Genomic DNA, 19,165 nt, shown 5'->3' with positions numbered 1-19,165 from the left:
ATCTTCTAGTCTCTGAAATGTGGGCTTTCTTCAGGAGGCTTAGGGCAGCACTCAAAGCATTATTTTGTAAGATTTGAAATTTGTTTGTGATATATTTGTTGCTACCTACATAGAGCGCATTACAATAGTCCAACTTGGACAGGATCAGAGCTCTGGCTAAAGTGATGCAGTTAGGTGAGAGGAATGGTTTGGCTGCTCTAAAAAGTTTGCATGTATAGGATGTGGCAGATGCCATAGCGTTAACTTGTTTTTTTAAGGTAAGTGTAGAGTCTAAATAGAAGCCGAGGGTTTTGACCTCCTTGGCTACGGTGATGATGTTGTTGTCAATTACAAAGGAAGAGTAATTATGGCCCAGTTTATTAAGGTTGGATGTGGTGCCTAGGATGAGGAGTTCTATTTTGTCATCATTCAGGCATAGACCGTGTGAGGCCATCCATGCCTGGATGATGAGCTACACTCTATTTACAAAGGCCAAATCCTTGTCATAATCCCCCGTCAGCGGGATGAGGATCTGGGTATCATCAGCATTATTTGTATGCGTGATACCCAGACCATCTAGATCATCGAAAAGGGGCTTTGTAAAAATGTTGTACAAGGTAGGAGAGACACAGGAGCCCTGAGGCACGCCGCAGGTGATGGGCATTGGGTCAGCAGCTGCTAGTGGGGAAAAGACACGCATAGTACGGTTGTTAAGAAAGGATTGGATCCAGTCCGTTGCCTCTTGGGAAAAGTGAGCTGCCGATTGTAAGTGGTTACAAAGGATCTCATGGTCGACAAGGTCGAATGCAGCTGAGAGATCAAGAAGTAACAGTAGTGCTGTCTTACCCTCGTCTCTCAGCTCATCAATCTGTGCCTTAAGATCTATTAGTGCAGTCTCAGTTCCGTGCTGGGGTCTGAAGCCGGACTGTCGGACTCCTAGAAGGTGGTGATATTCAAGGTAGTGTTGGATTTGTTGGTACGCTATTTTATCAAGGATTATGAGAAGGAATGGCACTGTGGTAATGGGACGGTAGTTGGTGGGGGTGGAAGGATCTAGATTAGGTTTTTTAAGGAGTGGGAGGACCCAAGATTGTTTCAAGTTATTGGGTATGGTGCCTGATGTGAAAGATGCATTTATTAGTTTGGTGATAAATGGTGCAAGTTCCCGAGTTACATCTTTTATCAATTGTGCAGAGCATAAGTCCCCATGGCAATTCGAAGGTTTGAGTGTAAGAATAACATTTTCAACCTCTTTGGTGGAAACTTTACGAAAGTTAAAGTGGGGAAGCGGCACCGGAAGGGGCGTCAGGTTGGAAAGTGTCACCGAGGAACTGGTCAGGCTAGGTTTGGAGGTGGAAAGGAGGGAGTCCTTTTTTATACTAATCTTGGTTTGCAAGGAGGTAATTTTATTTGCTAGGGCATTCTGTATACCTGTGCACCAGTTTTTATCCTTGATGCACGAGTCGGGCGTCTGTATAGGGGATTCTACCTCTTTCAGAATTACAAAAAGCTCTTTTGTGTTAGATTTGGCTTGAGATATTCGCTGGTTATAGGAGGTTTGTTTAGCCAGAATAATTTATTTTTTGGAATGAGAGGCTAGTTTACTTAGATTTTTCCTATTGTTTTCTGAAGGGTCTGACCTCCACATTTTTTCACAGCATCGTTTCTCCTGTCTGAAAGCCTTAAGATGGGGAGAAAACCAGGTATTCATGTGCTTGCGAGGTTTACTCTTTCTGAGCTTCATAGGTGCTATGTCGTCGAGGGAAGAGAGCATTACTTTATTATACAAGTATACCAAAGTGGAGGGATCAGTGTGGTCCGGAATGGCATTGAGGGTAGGTAGGATCAAAGGTATAAGGTTTTCAGGAGTAATGTTTCTTTTGTTTCTGGTCGGGACAGCTGGAGCTATACTGTCGGGTTGCGGTGGTGCTGCCTCTAGTGAGAACGAGATCAGGTAATGGTCAGACCAGTGCTGTGGCATTGTAGATGAGACCTGGATTGGGCAATTATGCACAGCTAGCCAATCAAGAGTTCTGCCTTTGGTGTGGGTGGGAACTGTAATCTTCTGTGTGAAGCCTAATTCCTCTAAAGTGTTGTTAATTAGAGTGACATTAGCATCTGAGGGGTCGCTGAGGCTGAGGTTAAAGTCTTCTAATAGGATGCTTTGGGAAGAGTTCTTGAGGTTGTTTCATAGGATGTTTGTGAGGTCCTCTTCGAAATATCCTAAGGGGCCGGGAGGCCGGTATATAAGGTGAATAGATACAGACTGCGTATTAGATGAGATTAACTTGGCAGTTAGGGATTCACAGGATCCTGAATTGTGGGGAGGAGAGATTTTCAATGTTAGTTTTGTTTTAGCTATTATGGCAAGACCTCCACCTCGAGAGGTGGTACAATCAAGTCTTAGTAGGGTATAGTCGTCTGGGAGGGCTAGCATAATTGCTGGACCAGCTGCTGGGTGGAGCCACGATTCAGTCACAGCTAGGAAGTCTAAATCCTCATTGTGTAGTAGATCAGCTATATCAGTAGCGTGGGCTACCATAGAGCGGGCATTTATAAGTGCACCCTTTGTTTCACACTGTACAGGTTTCACAAGTGATGGCTGAATTTTATGAGTGCCTTTTGGGGCGAGGATGGGCTCACGGAAGAGTCTGCTGTTTAGTTGGAGGGGGTGTTGGGAGTTGCTAGTGTTGCGAGGGCTAGTAGTGACATTCCTTAGCGCTGATTTGGTTAAAGGGTCATAGAGCCTTGGGAGTCTAGCACGCAGTTTAAGGTTCCTCTGTAGTGCAGTACAGGGTATAGTGATAATGTCGATCTGTTTAAGGACATTGTGCGCTGGCGCAAGTAAAGGTGATTTGAGTAACATAGTAGGGTGCTGTAATCTGATTATATATAGGAATGATCTTAGTAGAACTGTGTAAAGCAGTGGGAGAAACATTATGTACGCGGAGCTAGTTAAGAGTTATGCGGTGTAGCTACCGGCGATTAGCTTGCGTGCTAGCTTAGATCTAGCAGTACTGACACAGTTGGATACATGGAAATCTAGTCTTGTGCAGTAAGATTAAGCAAATACCATACATGATGAGGTGTTAGTTTGCAGTGTGAGCCTAAAATGCAGCAATTCAAAATGCACAGACAATGGATCACCTAGATTCAATTTTGCAATGAGGATAGGGCAGTGGTGTAGGTGTACAACTGGATGCAGAGTGCACAGTCAGATATGCAACTGGAATCACGTAATGTAATGGAGGTTGTCACTGAAGGTACACAGTATTGACCGTGTAGTAATGGAGCACCTAAATCCAATTGTACATTTTGGGCTTGGAGTGATATAAAAGTGGGCACATAGTACACATTCATCAAACAGGCATTTATGTCTAAGTAAGCACAGGTTATTGAAACTAAGGTTGTCGCTGCAATAGGGCGACAAAGTAAATAAAAGTAGAGTGTTAGGTAAGTGGGTTCCTGGTGGCTAGGTATTTAGAGAATGCTGGGCGGAGCGTTTAGGAACTCATAAATTACTCACAGTCTCAGGAGCACGAGTAGGGGGTATGGCCCTGGGCTCTGGTCAGCTCAGGACATATTAAACCTTGTGCTGTGATCATGGCATTTCATTTCTGCAACCCGAAGGAAGCTAATAGTATATGTCTCACTCGACCAACCTGCAATCTGCTACCATTGACCAGACCAACTACATTGACAATCCAGGATTTAGCTACAATTACAGTGCAAAAAATGACCTTCCACCCAATAATGGAGAAACTGCAAGAAGCCAATATATCATATAAATTGATTTCCCCTTTCAGCTCACTATTGTGATAACATCCCCCGCCAAAGCTTGGAAAGCCACAGTGGGGTGGTCAAAGGGGCTGCATGCCGTCTCAAGCTAGTGTATGCTGTGCCTGCAGGAGGTATACAGGGATCCTCAGTCCACCCTCACTGGGACCCCGCCCAAATGCAGGGGGCAGTCACAGGAATGCTCACTTCCTACCACTCCTATCCATATGCGGAACCACCAAGGGCAGAGTCACCCTCCATTCATACCCCTGCAGCTTATTCTAATATGCAGGAACACAAAAGGGGTAGTCATGCAGACCCACACACTCCTCTACCACCCTTAACCCTACCAGTGACCAACACAGATAGTGGGGATTATTCACAACCCTTATAGAGACTCCTTTCCGAAGGTTGGGGACACCTAGAGAGACATTCAAGTTCCTTAGTCTGACCCCTACATCTAGAAGAGGAAAGGGAGCCTCCCCCCTTTATGGGGACATTTATCCAACATTTCAAAAGCCCCAGGGAGCTAGGAAATGCATTTTCTTCCCTTGGCACAGATGCTGGAGGAACCATTTCACAGTGTGACTCTTACTCTCAGAGCAGTGGAAGCCTGACAGTTGCAAAGTTGCACTTGAAGAGGTGATTAACGCGGATCGCACAGGTAAGGAAAGAAACAAACCCCATGCTCTCAAGATTGCAGGGATCACAAACATGCACATTCCCAGTGAAGAAGGAAGGTGAAATGTAACATGCCCATTCCCATGCTTACCACAGGATTTCCTAACACTGCATTCACATGCTGGTAGAGCAAAGGTACCTACAGTAAAGCAGGCAAGGACATCAGGAGTTCAGCTGTGAGGGAGGAAGACTGCATTAACTGTCCATGGGACATCTGGTGTCCAAGATGGAGGCCCGAGCCAGCCGCCTTCCTTGCTTCATCACCACTAACCCATGGCTCAGTCACAACATCCCAGCCCTCAATGCACCGGTATAATACATGTCATTAAGCACCACCCAATGTCAAGGGGAAACGCTACTATGAAAAGCAGCCAGATGGCATGGCAGTGTGGGAAGTTTGACTAGAAGTTGTAGGAAGGAGGTTGGTGGAGAACAGTGAGAGAGACGTACTGAGTGGAGAGAAGGAAGAGAAAATGGGAGGAGAGTCTAGAGGCGGTTGGAAGAAGAGACAGATGTCATCAGAAAGAGTTGTTGGGTTATGGAGAATCCAGACTATCAGTGGATTAAAGAGAGTAGGGAGGGGGTTGGAGAAAGAGTGTTGCCATAAGAAGTAGAGGGAGGTGAGATATCGGAGTGTGGAGTAGACAAACTATCAGAAGAAGAGGGACAATTGTGAGAGCATGAGGAGGTTGGCAGGGAAATACCATCAGGAGACCCACTGTCGAGAAAGTGAGAAAGGTGGTAGCACTTAACATTGGAAACAAAGAGAAAGGAAATAGAGGGGGAGATGGGACTAATGAAACTGTGTAGGTAGGATGAAAACAGATGCCCGTTCTAGAGAGAGAGGGAGAGAGAGAGAGAGAAGGAGAGAGAGAGAGAGGCAGACACAGAGGGAGAGAGAGAGAAGAGAGAGAGAGAGAAGAGAGAGAGAGCGCAGGGAGGGTCTAGGGGAGCCAGGTCAGGGTAGGGCAGAAACTAGAGGAGGTGCAAGATGGTGCAATCTCGCAGGGGAGCATACGATAGTGGAGTCAGCATGGAGATGTCTCAGGACCAGAACCCTTAAGCAGGGAGGCGGCCAACTGATTAAGAGCGTCTCAGGCCCTGCCCTACCTCAAGAAACTGGGGGATGGGGCAATTCCTGGAACGAGTCACCCACATTCTTGCCCTTCTGGAGAAGACCTTGCTAACCAGTCCAAGCGTGGAGTAGACCAAACATGAAAGGCCTATCCTCGTACTCACGAACGAGTGTTTGGGAACCCCACAAACCTGTAGTCTGAAGGAAAGACCAGGGTTATCAATCAGATTTTCAAACAGGGGTGGATTGACCCTTTTTGTGGAATGGTCTTAAGAGACTTTACCATTAATGGCACCAATATTATTTTACCAATCCTTACTCGAGGTGGTGATCAGAGTCAGTCCCCTTCTGCTACTGAAAGCTGCACTTGTGTTAGCCCCTTTGTATCGCCCAGCCGGATAACTTGTCAAACTATTTACTTGGAAGAACAGACAAGTAAGGTGCTGTGGCTGCAGCGCGATTCATTATTGACCTACATTCCATGGATCTAACTGAGCGTTCATCTTCCTGAAGACCAACGGTACCAGCAAGGAAGGGGAAAAGAGCATGATAAAAACAAAACGGTACCCCTGAAAAGAAATCCTGTGGCAACACTGGACACTTTTGATGATCTCCAAGTTAATTTGGTGGTTGGCCTTCATATAGGCCCAGTATATAATGCAAGTGATGCTCCTCATCTCTTGTCTATGTAATTAAATATTGGCCATTGTAAAGGTTAATAGGAGGTGGGAATGCCACAGCTCGCTGTGAGGATAGAGTATGCTGCAGATTGCTGGAGAGTTGGATAATATAGCTTTTAAGTCAGTAGTCATTCAAGTAGATGCTGCAACATATGACTTTCATACCGAAGACAGAACCAATTGGAGCAGAGACTGGGGAGGTGCTCTGCATCAACAAACCAAGGGAGCAGGTTTGTCTGGGCTTTAGTTGCAAGCACCCAGATGGCCTCTGTATCCTGTACTGCCTCTTTGGAGAGCCCTTTTGTTAATGGTTCGATTAGTTCTTCATTATGTTTGTTTTCGATACAGGGCTTCTTGAGTTTGGAAGGGGACAGGGGGTGGGAGAAGAAGGGGTTACTTTCGAATGGACTGATTTCCATATAACAACACCCAGATCAAAGTCCGGCTAGGGAGTCCACACTTTGCAATAAAAAGAACAGATTAACCAGAAACCGAATGATTTGAAACTACTTACATTTAATGACCATGGATTAACTTCCCCCAACAAGCACTTGTGCCTGTTACACTTTCTTCAAGCAGAAAAGGTAAACATAGATTGTTTAAAAAAGATGCATTTACTGAAATGTGATAGTATTAGACTTACATCTCAGGCATTGCCAGCCTAATACTTTCTCTCACTCAAGGAAAAGAGGAAGAGGATAGGTATTCTGATAAGCCGGAATGTTTGGTGTGCTTTGCTGGATAGTAAAGCGTACAAGGAAGGAAGGTACTTATAAATAATTGGGGCGTGGTAGGGAGGATGATTACTATAGCAAAGTTGTAGGCACTAAGAGGTGAACAAAGGGCCTAACTCAATGGGGAAAGAGCTGGGCTCCGGAGGTCTTACTACAGGCATGTTTCAGATGGGCTGTCGGACACAAGGAGACATTTCTACTTCAAGATCAATGATTTCACATTCTGCTCACACTCTTATAGATCACATTCGATGATTTATTATGTGAAGGTAGATTATCGTTTGCTGTATGTAACCTACACAACCTCTATAGGTGTTTTAAGATTACACCATAACAGCATGTAATATAGGTGTAACCTCATTTGAAAAAAAAATCACAAACATGGAAACTTCATGTATCGCTACTCAGAGACACAATACCGAATGAAGACCTAGAGAGGTATATCACACTCTTGTTACACGAGAATGACAACACCCCGATAATATAACATTACTATGGGATGCTTTAAAAGCTATGATACAAGTACAACTGATAGAAATGGCAACCAGACTTAAAGAGTAAATGAAACTGAGAAGTTCTCTCAATATTTAGGATAGCTTGAGAAGCAGTGTCATGAAACGAGTCCCATGAAAACCTTTCATAGACTTCTGGCAGATAAAACTCAAATGAATATGCTGTGTATTAATAAAGCTAAACTCACATTGATTAAAAAAAACTAAACAACAATATTGTAAACTCGGTAAAACAAACGGAGAATTTTGGCCTTGAATGTTGCGACGTGACGCCCGACCAGCCATGTGAATGTATAAGAAGGATGGTGTTGCAACACACAAAGATAAATGAAAAACTGGCAGCGTTCTGGAGAAACCTCTGCCCTGGGTATAGGCATATTTCTACTGGAGTGTCAATTACTGGTTACTGCAGATGAAGAAAAAACTATGCTTAATAATCCAATATCCAAGGAACAAATATTAAAAGCCCTGACTCACACAAACTCAAACAAAGTGACTGGTGCAGAAATATCTCCTGTGTCTTCGTAACCACATTTACAAACAACTGGTAGATCCTCTACATGAGCTTTTGAGTCAAATCTGGGCAGTGGGAGAGCTGGCTCAGACCATAGGGGAACCAAAAGGACTGCCCTCCCCAACCCGCAAAAGATCCGATGCTCTGCTTCTCCTCCAGTTCAGTAGCACTTCCCAACGCAGACATCAAGTTCTATGCCAAGGGCTTGGTCATCCAACTGGAGCCAATGCTCAAGTGTCTTAATAGGCATGGAACAATCGGGATGTGTTGCTGGCAGGCAAGCATCGCATGATGCAAGAAAAGTGGTGAATTTGATTGATAAACCAGGCACCATGCTGCTTTGGTTGCCCTGAATGTGGAGAAAGCATTTGATTGTGTCGAGCGCCATATCCTTCGGGTAGCAATAGGGGAAGCTTTGGATGGGTGATGCATTCCTGAAAGGAGTCTTGGTGCTATACGCAGCCCCCGCAGCTAGGGTCACCAAGAATAGCTATCAATAGGCTATGCTTACACTGACAAGGAGAACATGGCATAGGTGTCCCTCTTGCCATTACCTTATGCCCTGGCAGCTGAGGGATTAGCAGTACAAATTAGGAAGACAGAAAACATCAAGTGCATTGAGTATTTGAGCATTCCTTCTGGATAACCATCTCTTAATGCCCGTTCGCCCACAACTTTGAATCCCTTTGCTATTACATCATTTAGACACATTAAGTTTGGGTCAGGGATTAAAGTAAATCCCTATCAAAGTGAAGTCTTAATATCATTCCGCTGTGCAAGGGGAACATTAAATATCTAGCCGTCTATATTACCCCTAAGAATTCAGCTCTGTACTGGGCGACCACCATGCCGGTTGACTCAATTAAAAATGAATTACCTTCCTGGCAGAAATATGCAATTTCTTAATCTGGGTGGTTGGCAGATGTTAAAATGACAGTAATACCACAACTATTATACTTATTCGAGACACTCTTGGTAAGTGACCCACAGAAGGAGACAGGGGTCATTACAATTTTGATGGTGCAGTAAAAGTGCTGATAAAAATGCCAGTAAATCAGTTACTAGCACTTTTACTGCACCACCAAACTACAGGTTTGCCAGTGGGGGTTACCTGATTTACCTCCAGCCAAGAGGTGGAGGTAAATCAGGCCCCCACAGGCAAAAAACTGCCGGTATTACTGGCATTCGGGAATTGGGAAATGGACATGGGGAACGGGTGAGCGGCATAGGAAGGAAAAGAGGGGGGGAAAAGGGGTTCACTTAGGAACTGTTGAAATATTTGTGTGCTCCCTCTTTTATGTTCAAATGGTGCAACATTTTAAACATTATTTTAAACTGATTGTTTCACCTTCAAGGATAACATTTTCAATAAAACATCTTGAATAAAACAAAAAGGCCTTGGTCCGACCCCTCCTTTAATAAATCTGCCTTAATGTTGACATTTTGCATTCCACCCTAGCTCCGATCTCCCTATTTTGGTGAAGGTATCGGAGAAGGCTGTCCCCCCTCTTTACAAAAACACCTCGGAGAGGTTGGCTTCTTTATTGTCTTTTAATCCAAAAGTTGGCCATGGAACGGAATTCAACTGGAATATTTGGTAAATGATTTACTGATGACTGTGGCCACAGGCTCTATTTCAGTCTTGTCCTCTAGGACCTGGTAGCCCCCCACTGACATCACTGATCATGGTTTGTTATTGACCCAGCTCTCAAACCTGCCTGGGATTGTGGGAATCATCATCTACTCTTTAGTGTGGGGGCAGGACCCAGTAGAGAGCATGGTTTCCTATATCTTGCCAATGAGTCAAGTCGCCTATGAGATCTGTCAGGGATTACTTTTCTTCCTTGTATGCTTCAAAGTGTATTTCAGGGAACCTGGTGAAACCTTCAGGCAGATGCATGGTAACATTGAATCTGTTCTGGGAGCACGTAAGACCCATTTTAGCTTTGCCTTTTAATTCTTGATGATGTTGTATGTTTAGTTTAGTTTAGTTATTTGTACCGCGCGCCGAACCCTGAGGTAACTGAGCGCCAGAGACTTAGATCAGGTTACAACAAGTTATAGACATACATGATAATACCAATAAGTGCAAGTGACCGGGTCACATGGTAGTCAGAAAGCAGACATAGGAGAATACAGGGTTAATGAGTCAGGCTGTGCACGAGTTCTTGTTGGCGAGCCAGGACTTAGTTTTGGCTGTAAAGGTCCAAAAGGAGGTTTCTGCTCTGAGAGTCACAGGTTCCATGTGGGTTTGCTCTAATGACATCATTGTACAACATGATTTTACCCCTTTAAGCAGGGGTGTAGTAGCACTAGTAATCAACGTGTAATTAGGCCTTGTACAAAGTTTCTTCTGCAGAAATTAGAAATGCGTTCAGAAACTGAGCCATGTACAATTTTTTGATATACAGAAATTAGAGATGCTTTCAGTAACAAGAAGGTTGCAAGCTTGATTGGTGTAGAAGGTGGACACTCCCTTGACAGCAGTCTGGGCGCTCTGCGGACCTTCTATCAACTCGGTGTGAGGTACATGACCCTCACTCACAGCTGTAACACACCATGGTAAGAGCTTCACCCAATACCATACCCATTGCTTAAACCAATAGACTAAGCCTTGACTTCTAGTCCACGCACACAAAAATAAGTGCCTCTACCTACAAGTTACTTGCATTTGTGGTACCGTGGGGACAGCCTCCATCTCGCTCACAGCTGAACACACCATAAAAATAACTTTTTTTCTCAATCATACTCATAGCTGTAGGACATGAATATAAAAGGTTTTCCCCTACCTTCCATACAGCTGCAACAGACAATTGTGAGAGCTTCCATGTATACCTATTTTGTAAAATGAATATGTTGTCGTGGCAGGCGATCGACAGTCTTCTCAAAGTCCAGAATATGTGGCTCATTGGAACTTATTTTTCAAGGAAAATGTGCCACGGGTTTAGAGTCAACTAATCTTAAGGATGTGGGATAAAGAAATGATGAGCGATTCCGGTTTAAGGACGCTAACCCATCAGTCCATCCCTCTCTTTCCTTTACCTCTGCCACCTGTTAGTAAAGTAGTGTCATTCACAGTCTTTGGGGACGTCAGTTCCCTGAAACCTGTTTGTTTGCTTGCTTCTTTTAAGCCTATCAAGTTCCACCACCTGGGCTGAAGGGCAAGTCTCCAGGCCTTTTTTATTTATGTTTCCCCAGACATCTTTGGATTTGGGGATGGCAAGAGTCAGGTCCCTGGGTGCAAATGGTGGACTCTGCTACAGTCTCCGGCAGCGCTGACATGGTAGATGCTCTGCGAGTCCAATGCTCAGTGTCCTGGGCACATCCCCCTTCCCCTCTCTTCTGCTGCTGTACTAGTGTTTCCTCCTGAAGCCCATAACCATCAGGCCTCCTTGACTTCCTCGCTGGCTTCCAGCTCGTGCTTACAGCTTCCACCTTGATCTGTCATTTTGCCTTGTTCCTCCCTCTCAGTCAGTTGTTTTCCACCACCTCCCTTATTGGCTTCCTTTGCACTGTCTCTTCTTTCTGCTCCTCCTCATTCTGCTCCTCTCTCCTCTGAGCTTTCCAAACCTCCTCTTTAGACACACTCTTCTCCTTCCTTCTCCTTGTACTGCTCCACCGCCTCTGCTCTTTCTCTCCTACCACACACCCTTCTCCTCACTCTTCTTGAACACCTTTTTGCTACATCTGTCTGTCACCTCTCTGTCTCTCCAACTCCAACCACTGACTCCCACCAAAGAGTCTGCTGCTTCTCTCCCTGAAGTGAAGGCAATGATTGGTTCCCAGGATTTGAATTTGTCATTTCAGCTGTTGCTACTTAACCTCTGCGACTGTATGCAGATCCGCAGACCAAGCCCCCTTTTAAGGTGGTCCGTCATCTTGACTTTCAGTTTCATGACTGTGAAGGCCAGCCCTGTGGCTCTTGTTGTTTTGCCAATAAGAGCTCATTGCGGCCCAAGTGCACCCAGTCTCCAGGCTCGCAGGTGGGTGCAACCTTTGTCCCTTGATAACTTTGTGCCTGCAACCATTGTTGAATTCCAGTAGTAACGAGTCAGCAGGACCCCACTATTGCGATTTCCAAGACGGGTCAGGTTGCAACTTGCGTTGGTCTGTGCCTCACGCACAATCGCCACGATAAAATCTCTTCAGATTTTTTGTATTTCACAGAGTTTACCGGGCAAGGCCTCTAGTGCAGAGAGGTGTCCAGCATGTTACCATGACAGAGTTAGGGGCCTTCACTTTGCCACCGATATTAAATGCTTGATTACTAATGTTTTGAAAGATGTAAATGCCTGAGAAAAAAATTGTTTTTGGATTAGGACTTGGCGTGCCCATTTTGGTTTCAGTAGGGTGTTTCCCAAGAGGTTGACAGAGTGTTTAGCTCTCCTCAGGGATGTGTCTCCAAGCCAAGCCCAACCTCCCCATCTGTGGCTGCCAGACTGACTTCGTTAACTGAACCTTTGGGCCGCACTCTACTATCCCAGGCACTCTTTCTTCTGGCAGGGTCATGGTGTGTCCAGTCTTGGGGTACGTTAAGGTTCACTGCGTGGGTGACTTTCTTTTTTTTGTCTCCTTCTTATTGAATTAAAGTAACAGACAAAACAGAAAATCAAAAAAATCACAACAGAGCATAAATATAACGCAGCCATAAAAGTCCAAAGGCCACAATGCATCACAAAGAAAACTCAAAATACTGCATTCCGTAAATACATGTTATAATTCATCTCATAAAATTCTAGTGATTATCACCAATTTTTTAATCTTAAAATAACAATTAAAGATATAGGGGGTCATTACGAGTATGGCGGCAGGGGCTTAACGGCACCGTTAAGGATGGCGGTGCCGTTAAACCCCTACCGCCACATTCCGAGGTCCCTTAGCGGGTCCCAGCAGGAACGGCTGGTCTGACCAGCCGTTCTTTGCGGGACCCGTTAAGGGACCTCGGAGCTAATAACGGGCCTGCAATTTGTGGGCCCGTTATTAGCGCCTTCCCCATTCTCATTGAGCCCTATGGGGACTCAAATGGGAATGGGGAATGGTTCACTGAATGGGGACTTACTGGGTCCGGATAGGTTGGAATGTCCCGGTAAGCCCCCATTCAGTGAGACCCGACCCGGACCCAGGTTTGGAGGCAGCCATGACGCTAATAGCGCCATGGCTAACTCTAAACTCGTAAGGACCCCCATAGACTTCTGATAAATGATGACACATTTTTATATCAGTATCTTCATAATTTCAGTACACTTCCAATAACATTTTACCATATAAAATATCAAATTAAAATCACATCCTTTGAGAAATGCATGCCATATCATAGTAAAATCATCTGTGCTAATACTGTTATTGTACTGTTTTAAATATTTCCAGCGCACATCTGCTAGACCTTCACAATCGAGTAAAAGATGTTCAAAGCTCTCGAGAATATCATTTCTACATAGCCCGCAGTAATGTTTGTTGCGCTGAATCCCCAGCTGGACACCGCGGGTCAATAGGGCAAGAGTCACATTGCATTTAAGCCTTACATATTGCTTTTCTATTGCCTTATTTGGGTATGCTGTTATGTATTGAGGCTTATCATCTTTACTTATGATATATTCACAGAAAGTAGCATGATTTTTGTTGTAGCGTACAAATTGATTAGATACTGTTCTTTGCTGTGCTCACACAGTTTTTTTTTTAATGCGGCTCTTATAGACTGCACCATCTAACCTCATACCACAGCATCCCTCTTGCCACTTCATACAGATTCAAAACATCTTGCCCAGAGTGCCCAGTTTAAGAAAAGTATCAAGTTTGCAAAAGGCATCCATATATTCACTGATCGTGGTCTCATTTCGAATTTTGAACATTGTGTCACAGAATACAATGATTTTCCTAATTACATCCTATGCAATTCCAGATATCTCTAGCTCCAAATATAATAATTCAACTGGTAGAGTTGGAGGTAGTCAAAACAGCGTATGAAGAGCACCTGCTTCATATCTTCTCAAAGTAGCTGTGTGGTTCCCACCCCATATCTCAAGACCGTAAAATATGACAGATCTAACTTTAGTCTGGTAGAGTAACAAGACAGTTTCAAAGGACATACCACGTTGTTTTTACACAAAGCAATGTATCATAGTAAGCGCTTGATTGCATTTACACTTTGTCACATTCCAGTGTTTGTCCGATTTTAAATTACTCTGTAGATACAACCCTATGTATTTATAGGTGTCTATATTCTCGAGTTTCTGTCCATTTAATATACATGGGTAGATTATACCTTTATGTGGTCTCGAGGTGAATACCATCGTCTTGCTCTTCTCAATGTTTACTACCAGGCCATTTTTTTCTGCATATGTCCCAAGGGATCATACAAGGCTGTGGAGACCTTTGGGGGTATGGTCAACTAAAACCAAATCATCGGCATAAACTAGCCAATTTAAGGAATAGCGACCAACCTTCAAAGGGCATAATAGTGAAGAGAGGACTTCCAGACCCATATCAGACAGATATAGGTTGAATAGGGTGGCAGCGATCACACAACCCTGTTTTACACCATGGCGGGTATTAAGTGGTGCTGTCAATCTGCCTTCACCATCCAACCTAATCCTGAGCGAGGTGTCTGTGTATAGAAGCATTAGCATTTTCAACAGTCCAGCTGGTATGTTCCAGTTAATAATCTTTTTTCATAACCGCCCTCTTAAAATCGTATCACATGCAGCAGAATAGTCTATAAAAGCTGCATATACTTTGGCATTTCTTCTTTCCCACGCACATTCAATAGAGGTTGTCAATATCAGTAAAATATATGCCGTATTTGAATGTTTGACAAAGCCCATCTGGTTCGGGGGGTTGGGGGGATCTTATGTGCATCAATCCAGATGTTCAATTCAGTTAGCAAAACCTTAGCCAGTATTTTAGAAGGAACGTCTATCATTTCCAACATGCGATAATTTGCTGCATGATTCATTAGTCCTTTTTTATGCACTGGCAGTATTTGGCTTTCTCTCCAGGCTGGTGGTATAACGCCAGAGGTGCCAATATGGGTAAATAACAAATTGAGCCCATGGGCCCACATATCAGGGTTTCGTTAAATCACAGCATTACAGATACCGTCGGGGCCTGAGGCTCTGGATTTCTTTAGATGCCTGATGATGATAGCTATGTCATATGGTGTTGACTGACATTTCCAAGTGTTGGTTATCAATGGACTAGTGTTGCTATTACTCTCGTTCAAGCCCAGAGTATTAGCAATATGTGTTTCCCACTCTGGTTCGCTAACACCAATAATTGGGCCATTGTAGCCTCTTGCCAGTCCTCCGCCACTATGGGACCTATCTCACCCTTCCATTTCCCCACGGGTTTAGTCAACGGGTGAGCTGTGAAACTAGAGAGACTTTGGTATAAGTGTAAACAGCCTTCTTAACCATCAGGTCAGTGTATGCATTGGCTTCCAATGGGCATTGCTCAGGACAGTCATATTACCCATGGAACTGTGACCACATAGCATGCTTGAATTGATTGTAGCAATTAGCGTCCGATTTTATCAACTTGGCCACTTATTGCAACTCAGCCAGAGACCACAAGCGCCCTTCTAGAAGCACGTTCCCCCACACCTTTATATTTCTACCGAACCGAAGAGATGCAAAATCCAATGTACCCAATTCAGCTAAATCTTTGTTATTCCATAATGGGGAACGCAGGGTCACCATGCCAGCCCAGCCTAGTTCTACCCTCGTTCTTTCCCCCCAACCGCAACACCTGCCGTGATATTAAGGGCATGCTGATCGCCCTGGACCTCCTATTGAGTGTCTGCAGGGGGTGCGGAAGTACCATGCCCAGCTATTCCAGTCGTACATGTGGACAGGATGTGCCCCCCCCATAACTATTCAATCACAATCGCAAGCTGGGCGGCCCAGTAATATCTCTGGAGGTTGGGAAGACCGATCCATCCTCCCACACTGAATTATACAGGAAACGCAGGGCGATCCGCTGCCAGGAGCCCCGCCATAGCAGTTTCCTTAATGCTCTTTCAATGATTCGGAACTCGCTTTCTCGGATCATGACAGGGGTGTTCGAGAGAACATACAAATATCTGGTCAATGTCATCATTTTAAACATTGCAGCTCTGCCCAGTATTGACGGGGGAAGAGCCGACCAAAACTTGGCGTCAGTGATAAATCTATCAGATATTGGTTTGGGTGGGTGACTTCCGTAAGGCTCGGGATGGAACGGGGAGGCTATGGGGTCGTTTATTGACCTCAACCAGGGCCTGCATCATGGATCGGGTGGTGGCATCCTACCCCAATGGTCACACAGTCCTATCACCCAGCCTAAAACATGGGATTGGACAAAGAATGTAACTTGTTCAACTTAATATGGGCAACTTGGAATGTACAAACTGCAAAAGCACATCTTACTTGATATGGAAGTGCTCTTTTTGTGCCAAAGTTGCCTCACTGAATCCCAGATCCAAGGAAACAAAACGCTATATAGCACTGCATCTGCAGTGATCAGCTGTTCACAGTGCCCCAAGACTCACTACCGAACTCAGAATAGCTCTGCTCTGGTTTGTTTTTTGTTGTATTTTTCGTTTAAGCACATTTAAGTAAAGGGCGCACTAGGTTCTTCCAAGGGACTGTCAACATGTCTTTTAATTATTCTCTTTTGTTTCAGCATAGCATTTGATACTGGAAGCCATTAGCTTTAGATGGTTACAGACATGGCAGTGAGTGGCTTTGAAATGTGGTGTGTTACTTAAGAGTCGTGTATTTTTGGTATTTAGAAATGGCAAGGTTACATAAGACTACAGGTTGTTAGAAACAATGACCACAAGCAGGTGATAGAATCACGTACTTTCTTTCACCTGCTTCTCTCTGCCTTGATAGTACAGCTATTAAACTTAAAAAGGAGATTTTTTTTGGGCCGATTTTACTATAAACACTGTTTTTTAGACTTATATTCAGAATGTGGAAAATAAAACTGCAATCGTATTCAGTTGCTCAATATTTTACTAAAGCGAATTGCATGTTTTCTACAGTTTTTACATGCCTATCAATTGGCTACCATGACTCCACCCTTGCCCTGAAACCATCGCTCAGCTCCTGGCACAGGAGATGGATTCTCGGAGTAATTTCTTTCAATTTCCAAAGTCCCTCTCCCCTGGAAAATGTATTTAGTCATGCGTCAGTCCTCCTTCTATTTATAGTGTCATGGGGAGACCCTCAAACGATCTATTCTCTCTCTATTACGCTTTCTGTGATCACCCCTTTCGCCCACTCCCATTTCCAAGTTTAGGCATGTGCACGGTCTCCCTCGCCCCCAACCTCTTTTGTCTGTTCTCGCATGTGTGTTATTTCTTTGGATTGCCCATATTCTGCACCATTGCTTTCCCTTCTTCAGAAATTAGCGAGGAAACCCTACACTGAGCAGAGCTGTGTACTCTAGGAATGTGGACACACAGTGCTGTGTGGCTGTGATACAGCCTTCCTTCACTGAACACTGTGGTTTCAATGGGTGCAAGATGCGGCCACCTATCTCTATCTGAATGTTCACATGTGTGCCCATTATATGGTGGCATGACTGGGATTTCTAAAATAAACTTTATTGCATGTAAACATGCCATAAAAAAAACATTAACAAAAAGTACAGTATTTGCCTTGATTTGTATTTGAAATCTATACTGTATGTGGGCGGTTTGATTAGACCCTTTAAAGAGGACATCCTGGAACATGTTGCACATCAGAAATTGATGCTATGCATTACCCAGTAACAATACAGTGGTAAAAATCCACCAAGAACATGTCACTTCATTAAGTATTATTAGTGTTGACACAGTATGAAAACCCAGAGAGGGCAAATGGGATCATGCACCTGAGAAAGCAAGAAAGCTGCAGGATCTGTAAGTTGCAAGTGACACGTGAGGGATTAAAAGCTGACAATGAACTGTCTGTATTTTGGAATCAGAGGTACAGTGTATACAAATAAATATATTAAAAGTCAACTCTGAAATTGGTGGAATTCAATTCCAAGATGGCAGGGATTTGTTGACAATGACTGAACTGGAAAATCCTTTTTGGACATTTTTAGAGGGGACAGGTGACCAGTGATTTATTTGGTCTTAATGTTAACGGTGGCCAAGAAGAAATGAAAGGCTGAATAATGCCACACCACCATACACAAGAATTTTAAAAGTATAGGCTGTGCATGATTATAGAAATTTTCAAGAGAAAGTATCATTTGCATTTTGTTTAATTCCTTCACAGCTATAATGTATGGTGCAAACATGCCTTTGAGCTTTAACACATGGTAATAATGGCTTAAACAAACGGACCTAACGGTTATGGTTGTAATCGATATCGGATAATGAAATGGTAAAAATGAAAAAGAAATAAGTTCAAATAAAATGTAATATTTAGCATTGCGGAACATGTTCTTAGGAACAGCATTTTTTATAGGGTGAGGTAACTCCTGGAAGACTGATGTCACAAACACAAAAATCAGTTTATCAAAAAATGGCATTGTTTTTTAATGTATTTAATATTCCTACACCTAGTCCAGTAACTATTCCAATAAGGTTCGATTATATGTTCATGGTGTGTGTGGAATGAAGATCTGTTGTGACTGGCACAGCAACAGACAATGTGATCTAAGGAAATGAGTCGGAACCTATTTTTGTGTTGATTTTTTTATTATAAAAATATATATATTTAAAAAAATCAATTTTCTAATTCGTCTTAGCCAGAAGACTTCCGAATCCAGTTCTCGAGAGACTCACCAACACCAGGTGTTCAGGATAATGACTAGCTATGTAAATATCTGCATTCAGATTCACTGAAGTCCAGTGCATTTTCTGTGGCCATCTTAAAAACCTGGAGTGGATTTGGCCCTTAGTGGCCAGACCTATGCACCCCCTGGTTTAGCTGATAATCAAACAAGGGTTCAGAGCACATTGGCAACGACAAATGCAAACGATAGCTGTCTGGTTACTACGTAAACTATGATACCTAACATTGGGAATGCTTTCAAGTAAATAGTACTGCCCGAGCACCACCCATCCCATGGTAGGTCATACTCTTATGCAAGATATTTGTCCATGAATACATGGGATATCGCATATTATACTCTGCTTCACTTTATCTCCCTGTGCCTCATTTCCGATACCTTCCAAAATAAGGAGTCCATCTCCCTGCTGGATTTCAAAATATCTTGTCAGCCTCGACATGAAGATC

The 19,165-nt window shown here is 43.8% G+C and overlaps 1 protein-coding gene across 1 annotated transcript in view; it reads left to right on the top strand.

The window, feature by feature from the left end:
- DPEP1 (dipeptidase 1) overlaps positions 1 to 19,165 on the top strand; it is a 176,749-nt gene that overhangs the window by 87,907 nt on the left and 69,677 nt on the right. The window contains exon 5 of the mRNA XM_069642535.1: positions 10,364 to 10,514. Within this exon, the coding sequence (XP_069498636.1) occupies positions 10,364 to 10,514 (151 nt within the window). The remainder of the gene's footprint in view (positions 1 to 10,363; positions 10,515 to 19,165) is intronic.

Source organism: Ambystoma mexicanum, chromosome 1q (genome assembly GCF_040938575.1).
Source record: "Ambystoma mexicanum isolate Mex_15411 chromosome 1q, UKY_AmexF1_1, whole genome shotgun sequence".
NCBI lineage: Eukaryota > Metazoa > Chordata > Amphibia > Caudata > Ambystomatidae > Ambystoma > Ambystoma mexicanum.
The sequence above is the reverse complement of the archived record's forward strand: the minus strand, read 5'-3'. Positions and strand labels throughout refer to the sequence as shown.